Genomic DNA, 18,003 nt, shown 5'->3' on the forward strand with positions numbered 1-18,003 from the left:
TTTCAAGTCCTCTTATTATAGTGGGGACGGGGAACCCTGGGTGCGCTGCCTCACAGACCTAGACTACGAAGGGAAGGGTAATGGTGGATCGACTGTGACTGTGTTATAGTACTTTAAAACGGACGTTGACATAATGTTGGCGAGGATTTCCATCGGAGTCTGAATCCGGGTTCAAAAAGCTAGATTTTTGTAAGCATGAACGAGCTGTCTCGTTGATACGGTAAAATGGACTGCAGTGATTGGATGTCGTGCAGGCAGCGCGCGCTCTCTGCATACAGGTGGCGCACATTTTTTTGACAGATGCAGATAAACAGAGCGGCGCGGCCGTGTGAAAATGTTATCCCCCAGTTTTCATGGGAAGTAGCAAGTCTTCTCGAGTCAAAAGGCTCGAGTCCAAGTGAAGTCACGAGTAGGGTTGGGTATCGTTTGAATTTGAGCGATTCCGATTCCGATACCGATTCCTTGTTTCGATTCCGGTTCCCAGCGATTCTCGATTCCGATTCTTTTAAGAGGCAGGGTCAAAAAAGTTTAAGTTTAAGATATTTTAAATGAGCTAGCTAACCAAGGGTCTTTCTGAAGGAAATAGTCTGACCTTCTCCATCAATATTAATTCTTTTTATTAACTTTACTATGAATTTCTAACAGGGCTGTTTTCAACTACAATATAAATATCAAACTATGAACTTGAATATTGTATAAACATTATAAATAACAGGGGTACACTTTCCTCCAGAGAGCTTTATTTTTGAAACCTCACAAAAACACATTTACACGTGAGTGTATGATACTGCAGGTACTTAAACGTTACCTTGCTCCCACTGATGGACGAACCCTTGGAATCAGAGGAGGAGGCAGCGCGTCAAACACGGGGCACACGGGGGGGAGGGCGCGCAACTCTCCCAACCCCAAATCAGGGACACTTTCGCTGACGGGGGGCTGCTGGCGGTCGACGCGGGGAGTGCTAGTACAACCTTTTTTTTTCTTTGCAGCGCCAGCCTCACTGCTCATTTTAACAGATAGGGCCGCTCCGCTCGGGCCACCCGGCACCCGCGCGCGCGCACTGGTCTGATGCGTCACAAATTCACAACAACCGGGAGTTTCTTGCCGAGTTTTCGGTTTGTTTCGAGAAGTGTAACCACACTTTGAAACGCCGACGCACGCTATCCATGTTCGATCGCGCTGTTACGCCAACACTTCCAGTGGACGCTTCTTCGTTGGTGTTCAGCGGTTTCTATTTCCGGTCGGCGCCGGCGGACTGAGAATCGAAACAAGGAATCGAATTTTAAACTTTTGAACGATACCGGGTAAATCGCAAAGCTAGTTCCGATTCCATTCGATTCTCGATTCTCGATACCCAACCCTAGTCACGAGTCATCGATGTTAAAGTCCAAGTCGAGTTGCAAGTCTTGATACGTTTTGTCGAGTCGAGTCTGAAGTCATCAAATTCATGACTCGAGTCTGAGTCGAGTCCAAGTCACATGACTCGAGTCCACACCTCTGCTAGTTGGTGCTTCAGTATAATCGGTCCTCCGAAACTCATCCAGTGAGAAACGTTCCGCGGTGCAAAAAATAAGTGTAAAAATGCGTAAAAAAGGTTTAATGTGTTATTTTTTGTGTAATTAATTAATCTTAATTCACATTGTAATTAATTAATCGTAATTAACGCGCTAAAGTCCCGGCCCTAATATATATATATACACGTCTTTCTATTTTCTGTCTTTCCTGAACTTATCTTTGGCTTCTTCTCCCTGTCTTCTTTCCCCATACCTGTCAAACTTGATTCCTCTCATTATTAGTATCCTCCATCCCCCCTGTACATATTAAAGGCTGCGAGTGCTCACCTTGGTGCTCTGACTCATCCCTCGTTAACAAACCGAGAGTGTACTTTTGTGCGTGTGGAAACGGCCTTATATGAGCGCAGAGTTGTGTTGGTGTCTATGGTAAGGGGATGCAGCGTGACGCACTTTAGAGAGGGAGGCAGGATGCGGATTTTTTTCAATGAAGAATGCCAATAAAAAAAGCCGAATGAGAAACTCAATGGGTTAGTAATAAGGTACACATTTGCAGCAGCATGATCCCTGTGCATCATAATCACCCAATGAATGGCATAATCACATGTATGTTATAAAGCTCCAAATAGTGCTTATTTGATTTGGGTCTTTTGGTCTCTCTAATTGGTCATGCATGTACCATCTTTATGTGGTACTTGAAATGTACAGTGTCTTGGCAACTGTGGGGATTTTTATGATCATTAAAGACTGCAGACTTTATCCGAAACCCAATTCTGTCCAATTCTGTCCACATGCTCTGGTTTTTGTTTCTGCATTGTGGCACACACATCAGTTTTTTTTTAACAAGAAACAACAACAACAAGAAACTTTTTAAAACATGCTCTTTCTCATGTGAATGCTGTTCTATTCTGGTTTCCGCCGCTCTACTTGACAGTTCAACTTCTCATCTTTCCAACGTGCTCAGTCTCAGAGACCCACCCTTCCTCTCCTCCGCCTCGCCTGTTTAACAAACCTCTTTCTTTTTGCTCGTCTCCCCCTTTTCTTCTCCGTCTCTTCCCCCGCCGCTCCCTGTCAGCGGTGCGATGATGCCGTGCTGGCTGACTCCCAAAGCACTTGCCCCCTCGTTCCTCCACTTCCGCACCACCCTCCCTCCATCCTGATGCTATAAATACGTCGGTGAGTCATCGCCCAGACATATCGGTTGCCTCCACCGCCCCCCTTGCACACGCACACACACACACACACACACACACACACACACACACACACACACACACACACACACACACACACACACACTCTCTCTCTGCTCAAAGTTCATTGTCAGACGTCACACGATTTCCCACCTCCACTTCGGCCCTCCCATCACGAAGACCCAGCTCAGATAAGTTGGGGCGTGTGCCTGGCACGGTGCAGCCAGTGTAACCGCAGCCTACGGTCAGCTTGACAAAAACAAAATCAGCAGGAGGGGCCACAATATGGGGAAGACAGTCAACCAAAACATTTTCCATTTAGGTGATGGGGCTCTCCTGTATTGCCCCCAATGTAGCTTGGGATTAAAGATTTGCCTGCATCTGCTTGTCCCATTGCTTTACAGCATCTATATCACTCCAAAATGTGTCATGAGTCAACACATCTTTTCTATTTCGTTTTCTGTATTAGTAAGTAAAATATTCTGGGTCTACGGATGCCTTTGATTTAATGTGTTTGAACAGTGCTTCGCTGCACAGCATTGGCCTGTAGCGATGGACCACACCGTATATCTCCAATCAAGGCCGATCCCCGCTGTACTTTGGAGAGTCTGGTTCCAACCCAGCGTCATGTCTCAGTCTCAGTCCTCGTTGTACCACCATGGCTCGGCCTCAGATATGTCATTATTATTATTATTATATGTTCTCATTATATATATGTTATTATATGTTTGTCACCCACCTTTCCAGAGTGATGAGCTCCTCTCATCCTTGGTCTATTGGCCCACGCGTCGGTGTGCACATGAAAGCACAAACACAGATAAAAGTTTTTGCGCACTTCTGAGTCATAGGCAGACAGGAAGAGGGAGGAAGGTGCGAGTGGAAGAGAGAGAGAGAGAGAGAGAGTAGCAGACAGAAAAAGTTGAAATAAAGGGTGGGAGAGCAAAGAGAAGACTATCACAGAGATAGAGACACACACACACACACACACATTCAAACAATATGGAAGATGTCCTTCACAGTTTCTGGCTGCTTGGTGCTGTTGTCTCTGTGGCTAAGGAACTCAGTGTGTATGTGTCTGCGTCACAACCGGTGGGCTAATGAAGGGAGCATTATGCCTCTGACGCACTCTCCGGTCCCATAGGGTTGGATGGAAGGAACGGGAGGAGAGGGGAGGGGAGGGGAGGGGAGGGGAGGGGAGGAGGGGCTAGAAGAATCGCTCATGTCTCCATGGTCTTACAGCTACTCTTTGCACCGAAAGCTGCGATGGACCATTTTTTCACTATATTCACATTTTATAGATCAACAATTTTACAATAATAGTAGTGGAAGGGATACTCTTAATGTGCCACCATTATAACTTAATTTATCCTCTTCATTCTAGTTAAATTCCCACTTTGCTAAAATGCTTGACTCTAGCCTTCTGATTCATTGCAGCAACGTAGCCGGTGTGCATGGAAGGCACTGCGAGCAGAGCGTCTCCTCATTAATCAAAGGATTTCACATGTCTCTCAGTCAACACGTTGTCAACGATAGTTATTCTGCCATGAAAAAAAGATTAAAAAAAGAATCACCTCTGATTGAAGGTTTGATCTAAGGACTGCATGTTCCATGTGTGTCCGCAAACAGCTTTCACAAACCACATTCACCCAAACACACATTCAGAGACACACTGGCCTTTAGTTGCCATAGAAACTGGTTTCAGGGTTCTGATTAAGCTGCCGATCCCATCAGTCACATGTTCTGCCGTGCAGATTGCGATTAGGCGTTGAACGCAGTTCAAAAACACACAAATAGCAGCAGTAATTACACCGTTCTTTATTGGATTTATTTCAGAATTGTCAAGGCCAACTCACAAATAAATAAGGAAAGAGACACTCGCGATAGGACGGCTCGCCGGCCCACTTGACTACGCAAAACAAGGAGACCCCGAAAACTTGTTCTAAACGGAGGTCATTAAATATATCAACAGGAGAGTTTTACACCTGCACAATATAATAGTTTGAATGAACATCAATCATTGATCACCTCCCCTTTTTGTCAAGCAAGTGAGAACAACACAAGTGGTCTTTGCACCACCCACTGTCTTTGTCTTGCCATTAGCTGAAATGGGTGTAGCGGGGCACGCCATTGTGTGCCATCAAAACACAGGGAGTTCTTCCCATTTTTAAGACCCCTGAAGACCGCCTGTGTGTGTTCAAAGGCAACTTGCCACCTTTGAAAAACAGCTATCAGCCCGCTGTTTTCCACTGAAATGTCAGGAAAAAGAAATTCTATTAAAAAAAGAATGGCAATATAATAGTACTGTCAATTATTAATGTTAAAGTTACCCTTCTACGTTGAGCTAGTAGACATCTGGCTAGTCAAGAGTACCTGATTGTATCTTTATTATTGCAATGGGCCTTGGGAAAAAGCAACTGTGGGAGAGATGTTGCCCTTAAATATGGACCACTGGCCAAACAATTAATAATCTGCCCATAAAATGAATAGAATATTGCCACTGATTTAAAAGAAATACAGTAATGAATGTGTACGTTATATGGGGGATCTAATGAATGGCAGTTGACCCTTTTATATACATAGCACATACAGTATCATACAGCAAAAACAAATGAAGTGTTATCTGCTCTTTTATGTTATGCACCAACATAGCCGATTTATAAGGAATGTCCTCAATTGTTCGACTGGAGTGTGATCCCCTCATTTCTCTCTTACAAAGTGTTTTGGTACAGTCGCACACTTTCTATCATGCATCAATTTCTCCAATGTCAAGTATTGTTTCCCACTTTATAGTCTTATTAAAAAGCATTATTTAAGGACTTTACATTGTTAAGCACAGCATGTTCACACGGGCTGCATCAGTGTCTCTCTACCACCCTCTTCTTTAATCCCATGCTTATTTTCCTACAGGTCCTCCCCTATGAGCAAAAGGCCTAAACATTCAACACGACGGAGGGGCCGCTAAAGGCCAGTTTGTTTTCCTTCTTACATACTTAAAATTTGTGTATAAATATTGCACATTCAGTTTGTAGTTCATACTAATAAGTAAAAAAAAGAGACCAGTAACAGTAAGTAGACCAACGGCAAAAAAAAAGAAAAAAGGTAAACCATGTACAGTTGCGCCAAAATGTAACTGGGCTAACTAATGAAACAAGCTGGGCAAAGTTCCTTTGGAGACGTCCCCCCAGAATATCGGTCCTGACAGGAGGAATGCGTAGCGGGGCTACAGCGCGTCAGTGAACCAACAAAACCACCAATGACACAGCGGCTAGGACGCACCTGGGAGTGGTGAGCGGCGAGGGGGGTGGGGGCGAAGAGCAGGGATGGAAACAACTACATTAAGAAACTTTGGGACACGAGAAGACAATAAAAAGCTTGTAAACAAAAGTCAATAAGCATAAACAAATTGGCAATAAAAAAAATAGGACAATAAAGAAGACCCAGAATGTTAGACATAAAATAACATTAGGAAAATGTCAGTTTAAAAAACAAAAACCAACATCTTGATGCTCAATCTCTCATGGCATTGCAACACTGATTCTTCACACACACACACACACACACACACACACACAAAAACACTCAAATGGTTTCAAAGCTGACATACCAAACCTGAAGAAAACATGGAAGAGAAAGAAAGAAATCAATAAAAGATCCCTGCATTGATTCCCACCTAACACTCACTTAAAGCACAGGAGGGATCATGCGAGCACGTTTCCCTGCCAGGTACAAGTACACGACCATCTGAACTGAAGGAAGACTCCAAAAAGAACGGGAGGGGGTGGGTGGGTGGAGCAGGGACGTTGATATACATAGAGCTTGACATTTGCTTCACCGAGTCATGTGAAAGTTTACTTTGTGCGACACCTCCCCCCCTCCTCTTTTGATCGAAGCTGGTGTTGGGGAAGCTGAGGAGGAGGTGCACGAGATGCTCCTATGTGTCTGTAGTAATTTGTGTGTCTTCTCTGCCTGTAGAGTATAACCCTTCTCCAAGTAAAGTGGCTTCTGAGCTCCCTCTGTATGTTGTGCCGGGCTATATACATGTTGCCTGGAGTGTATTTGCGTGTGTTATTTCCCCCCGTACATCCGCTCTATGTCGTCTTGGTAGTGCGATTTAAGCTCCTTGCGTTTCAGTTTGAATGCGTCAGTGACCAACCCGGTCTCTGGCGTCCAGGCCTCGGCGCTCAGTCGGATCTTCTTGGGGATCTCAAACCGCTCCATTTTTGCTGGGTTGTGGGGGAAGAGCAGAATCACAAGTTAGGGAGACATTTACAGCGCAGTTAAGATCAGGGAGAGCCTCCACTTTGGGTTCTTTATTCCACACCTTGTTATCAGTGTATCAGCAACAGCACAACGAAAAAAAGAACAAAGAGCACGGACAGGCTTTGCCTCCCTACCCGAGATGGCCGCCTCCGTGATGATGCGCAGGACCTCTTTCTCCATCTGGGCGTTGTTGCACAGCTCCTCCCGCGAGCCCGTCAACTGCTTCTGCTCCGCCAGCGCCATGAGCTGCTTGTGGTTGGGCACCACGAAGCTTATCACGTACGACTGGTCACTAAAGAACGAGCACACAAGAGTTTACATCCTAAATTCACAGTTGGCTAGAGAGAATAAACAGGAAGGACACCGGCTGTGATGTTTACCTGTTGGCATACGCACAGATGTTGTCTACGAGGGAGCAGTTCTTCAAGACCGCCTCCACTTTTCCTAGAGACACATACTCGCCTGCCTGCAATTTCACCAGGTCCTTCTTGCGATCTGTGAGGGGTGGTGGGAAGTGGGGGGGGGGGTTCACACGTCACACTCCTCATACATGCGCCACACATGCACCCGTTTGATTTCCTGCCGTACCGATGATCTTAAGACATCCGTCAGAGTGGATCTCTCCGATGTCCCCGGTGCAGAACCACCTCTGGCCGTGCTCGTCCACGTAAAAGTCCTCGCGGTTCCGGGATTCCCTTTTGTAGTAACCCATCGCTACGTTCGGGCCGCCAATCACGATTTCCCCCCGTGGGTTGGGCTTGTCAGTGCTGTAGTATCCACCTGGGGGGGGGGGGGGGGGGGGGAAGCACAGACCTGAATTATCAGAACATCGATGCATTGGTCGCGGGTTGTTGACCCCCCCGACCGACTCACCCTCCTCCCAGTCCTTCAGCGTGATCTCGGAGCAAACGAGTGGCGCACCGACCCGCCCTGTGCTGTAGTCCCAAACTGCAAAATAAGAAGAAGAAAAACCCAGAGTGCAGCAGAGACTCCTGTTTAAAAAAAAGGGGGTAGTGTGTACAAATCAACGTATTTACTAGGGTGGAAGGGGGTCTAAAAAATTAGAAATCCGCGCTCTTACTCTCACTGATGGTGCCGGCTCCACAGGTCTCCGTCAGGCCATAGCCCTGCCCCACGGGGCAGCACAGGCAGATGTTCATGAAGTGCTGTGTGGCGGCCGACAGCGGCGCGCCACCAGAGAGCAGGACCCGCATGTTCCCTCCGAGGAGCGCACGCATCCGTTTGAACACCAGCCTGTGGAAGTGCACGGCGGTGACAGGGTGAGTGAAGGGCCATTCCCAATGAATCGCTGAGACTCCGTGTTGACAGGAATTCATACGAGGCTTGTAGTGTTTTTCGGACTATGATGCTGGTTTTCACCTGTCGCACAGCGGCGTGCTGTAGCCTTTGGAGATCTGCTCCATCTTGTAGTTGTAAGCCAGCACAAAGAGCGTGTTCTGGACTTTGCTCATCTCCTCTACTTTGGTCATCACATTCTTGTAGATTCGATCCATGATCTCCTAAGCGCGTGAGGTGGAGAAAGCTTCAGTCACACTCCTGGCATTTTCAGTGTGTACTCTGTGGCTGTTATTTAGTGCTTATTTGGTGGTCTGACTGTAGTTTATAAATAATGTCAATTCGAGGCCATGTTACAGATACAATCTGATGGGTTTTGTGAAGTGAGGAAAAAAGACTTACTGGTACAGCAGCCATGAGAGTAGGTTTCAGCACACTGGTATCCCCTTTACTGCCCTTCTTTATCTTGGTAGACTGAAAATAGAATATAAACATCTGTGAACTCAGTAAAGGTGACAATAAACCATAGATCTTCTAACCTAATCCAAGCATCTTGAATGGAATCTAAATTTACCTAATGTCGTTACATTTTTAGACGACAATGTAAAAAGCCAAAATATACGTTTTTTTTTTAATTAGCAGCTGTACAGACACAGCCCCAAAGCAGCAACAACTGGGACACATAATGCCTGAATCGGGTCGGTGCCGGCTCGCCCCTTTGTCCGAGAGTCCCCCCACTTCTTATTGCACACTGACACCTCCTGGTGAGTCTAGTTGCGTACCCATACCAAGAGTAACTGCGCAACACATTCAATTCAGACACCGCATTGATCACTGCCCACGAGGCGTGTGTGTGTGTGTGTGTGTGTGTGTGTGTGTGTGTGTACACTTTTATACACTGACCTGGTCAGCTAGGGTCTGGGGGGAGGAGTAGCCGATGCGACAGCCGTGAGAGATGCACACGAGTTCCGCGCTGAGCTCCAAAACGTGCGCTAATGGCAGGTAGCCAATATATGTGTCCGTTTCACTGCCGGCACAGACAATGTTGCGGGTTCATTTCCACAGTAGAAACAGAAGGAAACATGGCGAGGTGGTGGCAGTGAAGTGTGGGAGGAAAGGTGCCATGTCGTATGTAATTCAGAAGCAGTTTGAGATATTTGGTGGGTTGCAGGGGATCTGGAAATGGCGTACTTGAGGTTTGGGATCCGCTCCGCCATGCCGGTGACGGCGGCAATGATGTTGCCGTGGGAGATCATGACACCCTTGGGGATGCCCGTGGAGCCGCTGGTGTACATGATGACCGCGATGTCTGTGGACTCCGGCTTTTTGCGCTCTACCACCACTGCCCAGGCAGAAGGGTGAAATGGATCACACAGTAAACAGCATTATTCATTTGAATAATATGTGTGTGTGTGTGTGTGAGGAATCCTTGCTCACTCACAAATATGTAAAAAGATGATTTCAAAAAGCTGTATGTTACGACAGGATCTGAATATTTAGATGCCACTAACAGCTGCTTTTATTGTCACTTTTCTTATGTTATTTTCGTCAAATCATTTAATCTTTAAAACGTGCCATGAAGACCCAAATGCATGTGTTGCTCTAAAAACCCATAAAGCAGCAAAGACAATCTGAATTTCAATTAAATAAAAAAAAACTAAACTGCAAATTCTCAGATGGAAAAAGCTAGATTTTGAATAACTAATAGTCAATAAAGCTGCAAAGGGTTTTGGGTCTCTTTCTACCTGATCCCCTCATTCATTTTATCACAGTGCAAATCTTCAATGTTCTTCCTGTTTTTTTCATGCTTGTGAAGGAAACATAATGTTTCACATGTATGTTATATTTTTGCAGTACCTTATCGATCAACAAATTCCAGCATTGTCTTAGTTAAATACATTCAGGGAAAATGGTAAAAGTAGCTCAAGAGATCGTTATGAAACCCAAACTTCTATTTCCACCAATTTTCCTAAAATGTCAACCAATGTCGTTGTGACATTGGCTGTTGTGAGAGTGTTTTTTGACCTCTTCCTGACTCGGTCATGCACAGCACATCACTCCAATTAATCATCAGGGGGTTGGCTTTGCATTAAGCCCCCATCAGCGCGCTTCCATTTCCCCGATAAAAATAAATAAATCAGAAAAGCTTTTTAATCACAATGTTTAAACACTCACTGCTGTCGGGCTTGGATCCCATCGCCTTCACAGCATCCATGTTGTAGACCATGATGCCTCTGGGGACGCTCGGACAGCTCGTCAGTTTACTGTCGACTAAAATGACATATTGCAGTCTCGGCACGTCGCACACTATCGCCTGGCACGTGGAGTTGGGTGTGGGAGGCAGGTATGAAGGCGAGAAGAGAAGATTTGGAAAAACAAGAAGTATTAATGCAAATAGCACCGATACACACAAAATAAACAACGCGCAACTCGGCGAAGTCTCAGCGCAGGTACCTTGAGGCGGCTCTGGAGCAGGTCTTTGCTCGTGATGATGTGCGTGATCTCCGTCTCGTTCAGGCCGTGAGCGATGGCCATGGGCCCCAGAGTGGAGTACAGCGTCACAACTGTCAAATTGAAAGCCAGTTAGGTTGGTCAGTCGCCGCGCCGGCATTTGGAAGAACGCACAAGCATCGGTCTCCCCGGCACTCACGGGGGAAATTGTACATGAAGCAGGCTTGTGCTGCTACGACCCACTCCGCTCGGGTCTCACAGAAGATGGCGATGTTACACTTGGCCTTCTGGCCGAGCGCTGCCAGGCCGCTGCCGAAACTCTTTGACGCCTCGTAGGTTTCCTCGTATGACAGCCAGTTGTAGTTTCCGAGTATCACCTGAAAGACACAGAGGTTGAATGAAATATTCGGGATTATAATCAAATATAATCATATAATCAAAAAGGCAATGCGGGTTGGATCAGAAAAATACGTCGCCTGTTGCTACCAAAACATAATTCTTCATATGCTGACAGTTAGCGCCACCTACGGGGCTTTTGAAGCTACAACAGCTGCTAATGAGAAAAAAAGCCCCCCCTCGCTCCACCGTCACCCTTCCTGCCACATTCCTCCCACTGTGCACAGTGGCAGACATCTCTGTGAGCCCGGCGGTCGCTGGCAAACATCCAGTAATCCCACAGATTCACCCAAAGCTTCCCCCGTATACACTTCTACATCCATACCCCCCCCCCCCCCCCCCCCTCCGCTTGAGAAGCACAGACCAAACAGGAACAGGGGACCGACTCTCACCTTCTTGAAGACCTTGCCGTTGGGCTGGAGCTCGTCCTCCTCACTGAGCACCTCCCTCGTGCCCAGACAGTCTCGCGTTGGAAACCGACTTGCGGCGTATTCAAATATTTTGTCCAGGGAGTCCACACCGGGGTGCAGCAATGCCGACAGCTTCTCCTGGCTGTTGACGGCCCTGTAAGGCCCCGCCGGGTGTCCACTAATCGAGCTGGCCTTGATGCGGCGGGCCCGATCCAAGTTGGTGCCGGCTCCGGAGAAGAAGTACCAGGGTATGAAGGTGATGACAGAGTACACCCAGGCGACGGAGCGGAAGACCTGCAGCAGCACGGGGTTCATGTCCTCCTTCAGCTGCATGTTTTTGGGGGGGGGGAGGGGGGAAGGCGGTGGCGCGGGGGAATCCAAGCGGACCTGCAGTGACGGGCTGCGCTGCTCGGCGATTCGCTCGGTGTTCACACAAAGTCGCCGCTGTGGCTGAAGGTCGCAGGCGGTGGCTTTCAACCGAACCTGCAACAGAGAAACACAAAGGGAAATATTAGAAGTACGGTGTGGAAAACAAATGATGCATCAGCACATTCAGAAATATGACGCAGAATCAAAAGTGTGCTGCTGCCTCCTTGTAAATGAATCCCTGCTTGCCTAAAGAACCATTTCTGTCTATTCTTAGAGCGGCTGTCAGTCAACAATCCATTTCACCAGATATGCTGGCCTTAATGATCCCGTCCTCAAGTAAAAGGCATGACGCTAAGACACTCGACATCAACATTAACTATAGTAGTGCTACAATGAGTATTTAATTAGTTGATAGGCTGATTTTTATTTTTAGATTCTCTCCCAGAGCTCAGCTATTCTGAGCGCTCCCTCGTGGCCGCGGTATAGTTTGCAAGGAGTCGGCGCACGCCAGGACTAGCGACAGTGAATATAATATTCTACAGCACAAAATCAATCATCACCTTTCAAAGAAGCATGTTTATGATGTGGATGAATCATATCTATTCACACAAACTGTCTGTGTGTGTGTGTGTGTGTACCATCCAGCACTTAAATGAACGTTGCATGAACTGCCCCAGTCCCACGGGTGGAACATGTTTCTCCTGTTTTGGGAAAAGCATGTACCACAACCCAACTGACACACTTGTATTGAAGGAAGAATAGCAGCCAAGTGGGTAGAAAAAACACACAAAAGATCCTGCACACACCTGCTCTACAAAACTATTCCAACAGCTATGTGCCACAAGATGTAAACGACAAAAAGCTAGTGGGATAATAATAAACCAACATGTCTTACTACAACTACATTATTATCCGAGAATAGATGGACATTTAATACATTTGAAAACACTGAATGAGAATTGGGAAAATGCTAAATGATCTTGCGATCGTATGACGCATGTTCTACATCATTCAACTTACGTCCTTCAATCGGAGAAATACATGTATTAAAACACGCTTAATGATGTACACCTCAACCTGTTATTTACGTGCGTAATACCGTATCTGTTCGTTCCTTTGAGAAGCTCTCGACTCGCGTTTGGTACCCTCAATGTTTTGATTGGCGTGTCCTTATCTTTAGATTCGCGGCAGATACCAACGCAAGGACACTCAAAGCGCAGCACTGTTGTGACAACGTGTGCGTGACCCCAAGTGTGACTGCTGTCAAACACACCCGGGTGATGAGACCGAAGCATGGTTTACTCCGTCACCAGCTAACGGCAAGACACGCATCACTACGCCGAATGCGTTTCTGGGGCTAGTGGCGAATCAGCCGCTAGCGGACTGCTTGAAGTCGCACGGGCAGCTAGCACGGGCAGCTAGCATCCGCGGCTAACCCGCTGCTGCTGCTGTTGTTGGCCCGCGGTTGGTGTCGTACATATCAGCCACATCCTCAAAAATCAGTTCAGATACCAGAGGGGAGACTGGAATCTGTTTGCGCGGTAACATCTGGCACATTAGAGACAACGTGTTGGGTTTTTTGAGCAAACCGATGACAATCAGTCCCTCTCATCTACATCTGCAGAGCGCGCACACAGCAGTACGTTCTTACCTCTTTTCTCAGCCGTTACGCCTGCGTCGTTGCCGGCGTTGGATCAGGTTTCCTTATCCCTGTGACCAGTAATCTGACATTATATTGATATATTCTATTAGCAGGATGCGCTTGGTAATAAATCAGAACTGCCAGTCTGTTATGAAACGTACGTAAAATTAAGGGAAATTCTAAAATTGAGCGTCACTTGGCCAATGCTAACAGCCCGGAAGCTGGGAAATGACGTCAGGACACTTCTCCGTCAGCGATTGGTGCGCTGGAGGTGGCGCGTGCTTAGAGCGGCGGAGACGTCAGGGAGGTTACCAACGGTCACGAATGTCTGGGACGGTCATTTTTCGGGACTCGTCCCGGGTGAGACACGGGTACCTTTGAATGTGCTAACCGTACGTTGTATTTATGTACTAGTGTGTTACCTAGCTAGCCACAGTGACTGAGGTTGTAGACTTAATGTACCGCAGCCATGATGGATACATTATTGCTTGCATCGTGTTTTTTTAATGGCAACCCTTAATGATAATTTTCCAGCCGTGAGAAACAGCAGAAAGCTGCTGCCCACTAGAAACACCATAAAACAATGTCAGATTAAGGGACGGCAATAGGAACGGCTACATATGTTCATATCAAATACTGTCTAATTAATTTGTGCTAATGTGTCTCTTCCTAATCATATTACAAAAATAAAGACACCAACCTCAAACCAAATGTGTCAAACATATTTATTTAAAATACCACAAGGCCACTAGGCCAACAGAAAGTACTATTTCTAAAATAATTCAGCTCCAATTAGTCTTTACTTCAACCAACGTGATCTAAAATAAAATTAGATTAGATATAATCAAATGTTATTCATTGAAATGACTTTAAAAGTTCTTTTGAAGACCATTTAAAAAAAACGAATAACAGTGCACTGCATAAAGTTCAGTTTCTCAATTTGGCTCATTGTAGCTGTATTCATTGCTAATAATTGCAGCGACATTGCCCTTGATGACCCAGGCAGAAGTGGGACAAGAGAGCCGATGTTCTCCACATACACCTGATTGTATCCCACACCATCTTTTAGTGCATGCAATCACTTTTCAACCAGTAACAGCCGTGTTGAAGAGATGTTTTGTTGTGATTTAACATAATCAAAAATGACGCTTCTTCTGGTCTTGCTTCCTTTCCAATCCAGATCCATCCTGCCATTTGGTTTGTGTCTCGAAAGACCAGCATGATAAATGTCTCTAACCTTGCAGTCCCTCCTGTGACCCATAGCAACTATCGCTTACAGGCCGTTCACGAAGACGAGGGAGAAAAGAGCACACCAGATGAGAAAGATGGATGGAGAGATAGATGGAGGGAAAGGGGCTCCTATTGGGAAAACAATAACAACTGCAAAAGAAGCGCCTACAAAAATATTGAAAAACTGGTGTTAGAACTATCTTATCCATCATTGCTATGGCCAGTACATTTAAACAATCCTGAACCTTAAAATATATCTTGGTTGGGTTATTGTGTGTGTTTGTGTGTGTGTGTGTGTTTGTGTGTGTGTGTGACATGTACAAATTCATTATTTGTTCTTTTTTTGTGCACATAACATACTTTACATTTGAGGGACCACAGAATTCTGAGAGCTAAAAAGAAAAAACATAACAGAATTCATCATTTAACATTTTTAAAAGATGAAACATAGTCCATTGTTTAATTTTATGCAACTCCCCTTTTCACACACCAGAGGGAGTCGTTGTACCATGAGGGCTTTGCACCGCAATCTATCTAACTGCCATTTAAACTTTACAAAGAGGAGATACAACACTTCACAACAACGTGAAGTGAAGTGAAGTCTTTGACGTCTAAAGAGCAACAAAATAAAAGGCAGGCCTAGGTAAGTCATGTGTGACCCTTCGACCCTGGACACTGATCCCTTCTCACGGGTCTTTTGAGTTAGAGACAGTTTTTCATGCTTGTTAGGCCATATGTCTGTGAATTTCCACAATACATGCATGCAAACACAAGTTCATGCATTTTCCTCCACACACCATCATGTGATCACATGGACGAGCCAGAGCGCTTATACAAAGTGGTGATAATCGCTCTCCTCGGGCTATGTTTGAGGTCATCTTGATTAGGACACAAACCATCGGAGGGCAGATGTTATATGCAAAGAGAACACTTTGATCTCCTCTGTGAAATTCCTGTGTCCAATCTGATAATTACACAAGGACACACTTTGCACACACTAAAAGGCAAGAGCCAGGAAGAAAGGAAATGTACCCTGAACTGGCTGTCTCTGGGTGACCCATGAACTCCCGACAGCACGCACATTGGCTAATAGCGGCTCTCCTATCGGATCCACCTATGACAAGCACTGACCAGTGTCATGTGACTTGTTAGGCTATTGATGATTTGCTTCTTGTAAGTTCTTACGGCTCTCGACTAGACTTCCTAACACTGAAAGGGCCACAATTAGAAGACTTCAATGTAGTGAATATCTTTTGACAGAGTTGTCATGACAAGACATCCCCGTTACATTTCATTTATTTTAAGCTGGATATGAAGCCCCTTGACGTCCAGTTGGATTTATACGAAGGGGTGAGGGGGTGGTGGGGAAGGGGGGGGGGGCGTTGTGTGAGGATTAGGGAACAAAAGGATCCTTCTCTGTCATCAAAGAGGATCTGCTCTGCCCAACTCATCCCCTGCTCTGTGGCCACAGCTTTTCATTTTTCGGGAGAAGGAGTGACGGCTGGAGGGAGGAGGGAGGGTGGGCTCTCTAGCGCCAGAGTTTGATGGTAGGGGATGCAGATTTCAAAGTAATCTTCAACTTTAAGCCCTGCAGTGCCTGTGAAATGAAGCCCCCTGCCCCAGACACAGCGTTGCCTGTGGCTCCCAGTGGAAGTCTGCCACCCCTCTTTTTTTCTCAAGATTTTGTCACGGTGGCATTTAAGTGGCATTACTCACCGACTGGATGACCAAGTGAAGGAGTCCCTTTGAGAGACCTGAAAGGGATGGATTTTAACTCCTGAGACCAGTGTCGCCTCTTAAAACAACACTAAGTGGAGATAAATACCCACTGTGTTATTGTGGTTCGGTTCAATAATGGAGACATCATAAATGATCTAATAACCAAAAGCTATAGAGAATTGACAACATGTCTCATGATTTTATTCAAATACAGCAAATTGATGACTGGGAACAGAATTTTTCGAGAATGATCTTGTGGACCAAGTCGTTAGTGGAGTTTATATTGCCTTGCATTTTATACGACTGGGAAAGCAAACTTAAGCCCATCATATGATTTAGTTCCCCATAGGAGGTCTTCTGCCCTTCCATTGTCTCACTACTTTACAACTCTGCTTATTTTGGCCCTCTACCCCAAAGTTATTTCTCTCATCTTGTGAAGGCTCATGTGCCCTCAGGATCATTGGCCCGGGATCCCCTGCTGACTTGGTCAACCACGGGGGGGTCAGTGTAATCACACAAAGGTGGTTACGGCAATTAAGTTCTGTCTCCTGCAATATCCTGTTATTAGTAATTTTTTTGGCATGAAAATATTTGAATAAATCAGCCTCATATCCAGCTTAACGAAATAAAACACCTGCTTGCACTGCTTCCTAGCACCTTATGAAGCCTGTCATGTGTGGGAGGCGAGAAGGGTGAGAAGGGTGGGACACTGCTGGAATAGATAATCATTCAAGTCAGTGTGTGCTAATGTTTTCATTAGCAATTGAGGGGACTAAATGAATTCCATCATCAAGTATTCCATTACTTACACTCGTTTCCCAAATTCAAGCCATTTTTTGTGTTTATGAACACTTGCGCACACTGAACACATCTATGATTAATACTTAGTGCTAAATAGCGTTTAACCCAAAGAATCCCATGATATTAGAGGGCACCGAAGTTGAGCTTACCACCGAGTTATCCAAGTTGTGCACAAAGGCGAGGCCCAGAAATAACCGCACCACCATGCACAGGGAAGGAAAGACGGCGCATGCGCAGCCGGTCAGGACCGCAAGCTGTTCGCGATCCTGCCGGCGTCGCTCCCTCGGGAAGCGTCCAAAGAGGCGATGAGACGATAGATCCCGGTGCTCCATCACAGAGGTCCGGTGGGGACCCACGGGGCATCCGATTCAATATCGCCGAGCCTCCCGGAAGCGCCTGGCGTCGCAGGTCAGCCGCTCGGGAGTGTGGCGGTCCGGGTCGAAGTCGTTGTAGCACTCGTAATCCTCAGCGGGGATCGAGTGGGCCACGCCGGCGCGCCGGAGCCGGGCTGCGAGCGCCTCCGCCTTGTCCTGTCTCAACAGCGCTTCACTAAACTGTCGCGTTTGCGTGAACCAGCGCACCGTGTACCCAGTGAACATTTTTTGGTTGAAAAGACGTCTTTTCAACGTCTATGCCCGACGTTGAAAAGACGTTGCAAAATGGTTTAAAAGTGAAAGTTGTTTCAACGCCTATTCGTAGACGTTGAAAAGACGTCTATATTTAGA

General features: G+C 46.2%; 1 protein-coding gene across 1 annotated transcript; it reads right to left on the reverse strand.

Moving 5' to 3' along the window:
• Window positions 1-4,504: 4,504 nt before the first annotated feature.
• acsl3b (acyl-CoA synthetase long chain family member 3b) lies at window positions 4,505-13,766 on the reverse strand. The gene is made up of 15 exons (XM_037458684.2): window positions 13,538-13,766; window positions 11,500-12,000; window positions 10,911-11,088; window positions 10,715-10,824; window positions 10,436-10,574; window positions 9,452-9,602; window positions 9,164-9,287; window positions 8,663-8,734; window positions 8,345-8,484; window positions 8,046-8,218; window positions 7,838-7,912; window positions 7,553-7,744; window positions 7,345-7,459; window positions 7,099-7,256; window positions 4,505-6,927 (listed from the first exon to the last, which is right to left on the reverse strand). Exons 2-15 carry the CDS (start codon window positions 11,848-11,850, stop codon window positions 6,770-6,772), a joined length of 2,136 nt encoding a protein of 711 aa, XP_037314581.2. The 5' UTR covers window positions 11,851-12,000; window positions 13,538-13,766; the 3' UTR covers window positions 4,505-6,769.
• Between the last annotated feature and the right edge of the window lie 4,237 nt (window positions 13,767-18,003).

Source organism: Pungitius pungitius, chromosome 15 (assembly GCF_949316345.1).
Source record: "Pungitius pungitius chromosome 15, fPunPun2.1, whole genome shotgun sequence".
In the NCBI taxonomy this organism is placed as follows: domain Eukaryota; kingdom Metazoa; phylum Chordata; class Actinopteri; order Perciformes; family Gasterosteidae; genus Pungitius; species Pungitius pungitius.

Coding starts and splice junctions, on each gene's coding strand:
- acsl3b (XM_037458684.2), bottom strand. CDS start 11,850: ATGCAGCTGAAGGAGGACATGAACCCCGTGCTGCTGCAGGTCTTCCGC. Junction 7,913..8,045: donor AGCCGGCACCATCAGTGAGA/GTAAGAGCGCGG, acceptor CTTATTTTGCAG/TTTGGGACTACAGCACAGGG. Junction 7,745..7,837: donor GCTGAAGGACTGGGAGGAGG/GTGAGTCGGTCG, acceptor CCCCCCCCCCAG/GTGGATACTACAGCACTGAC.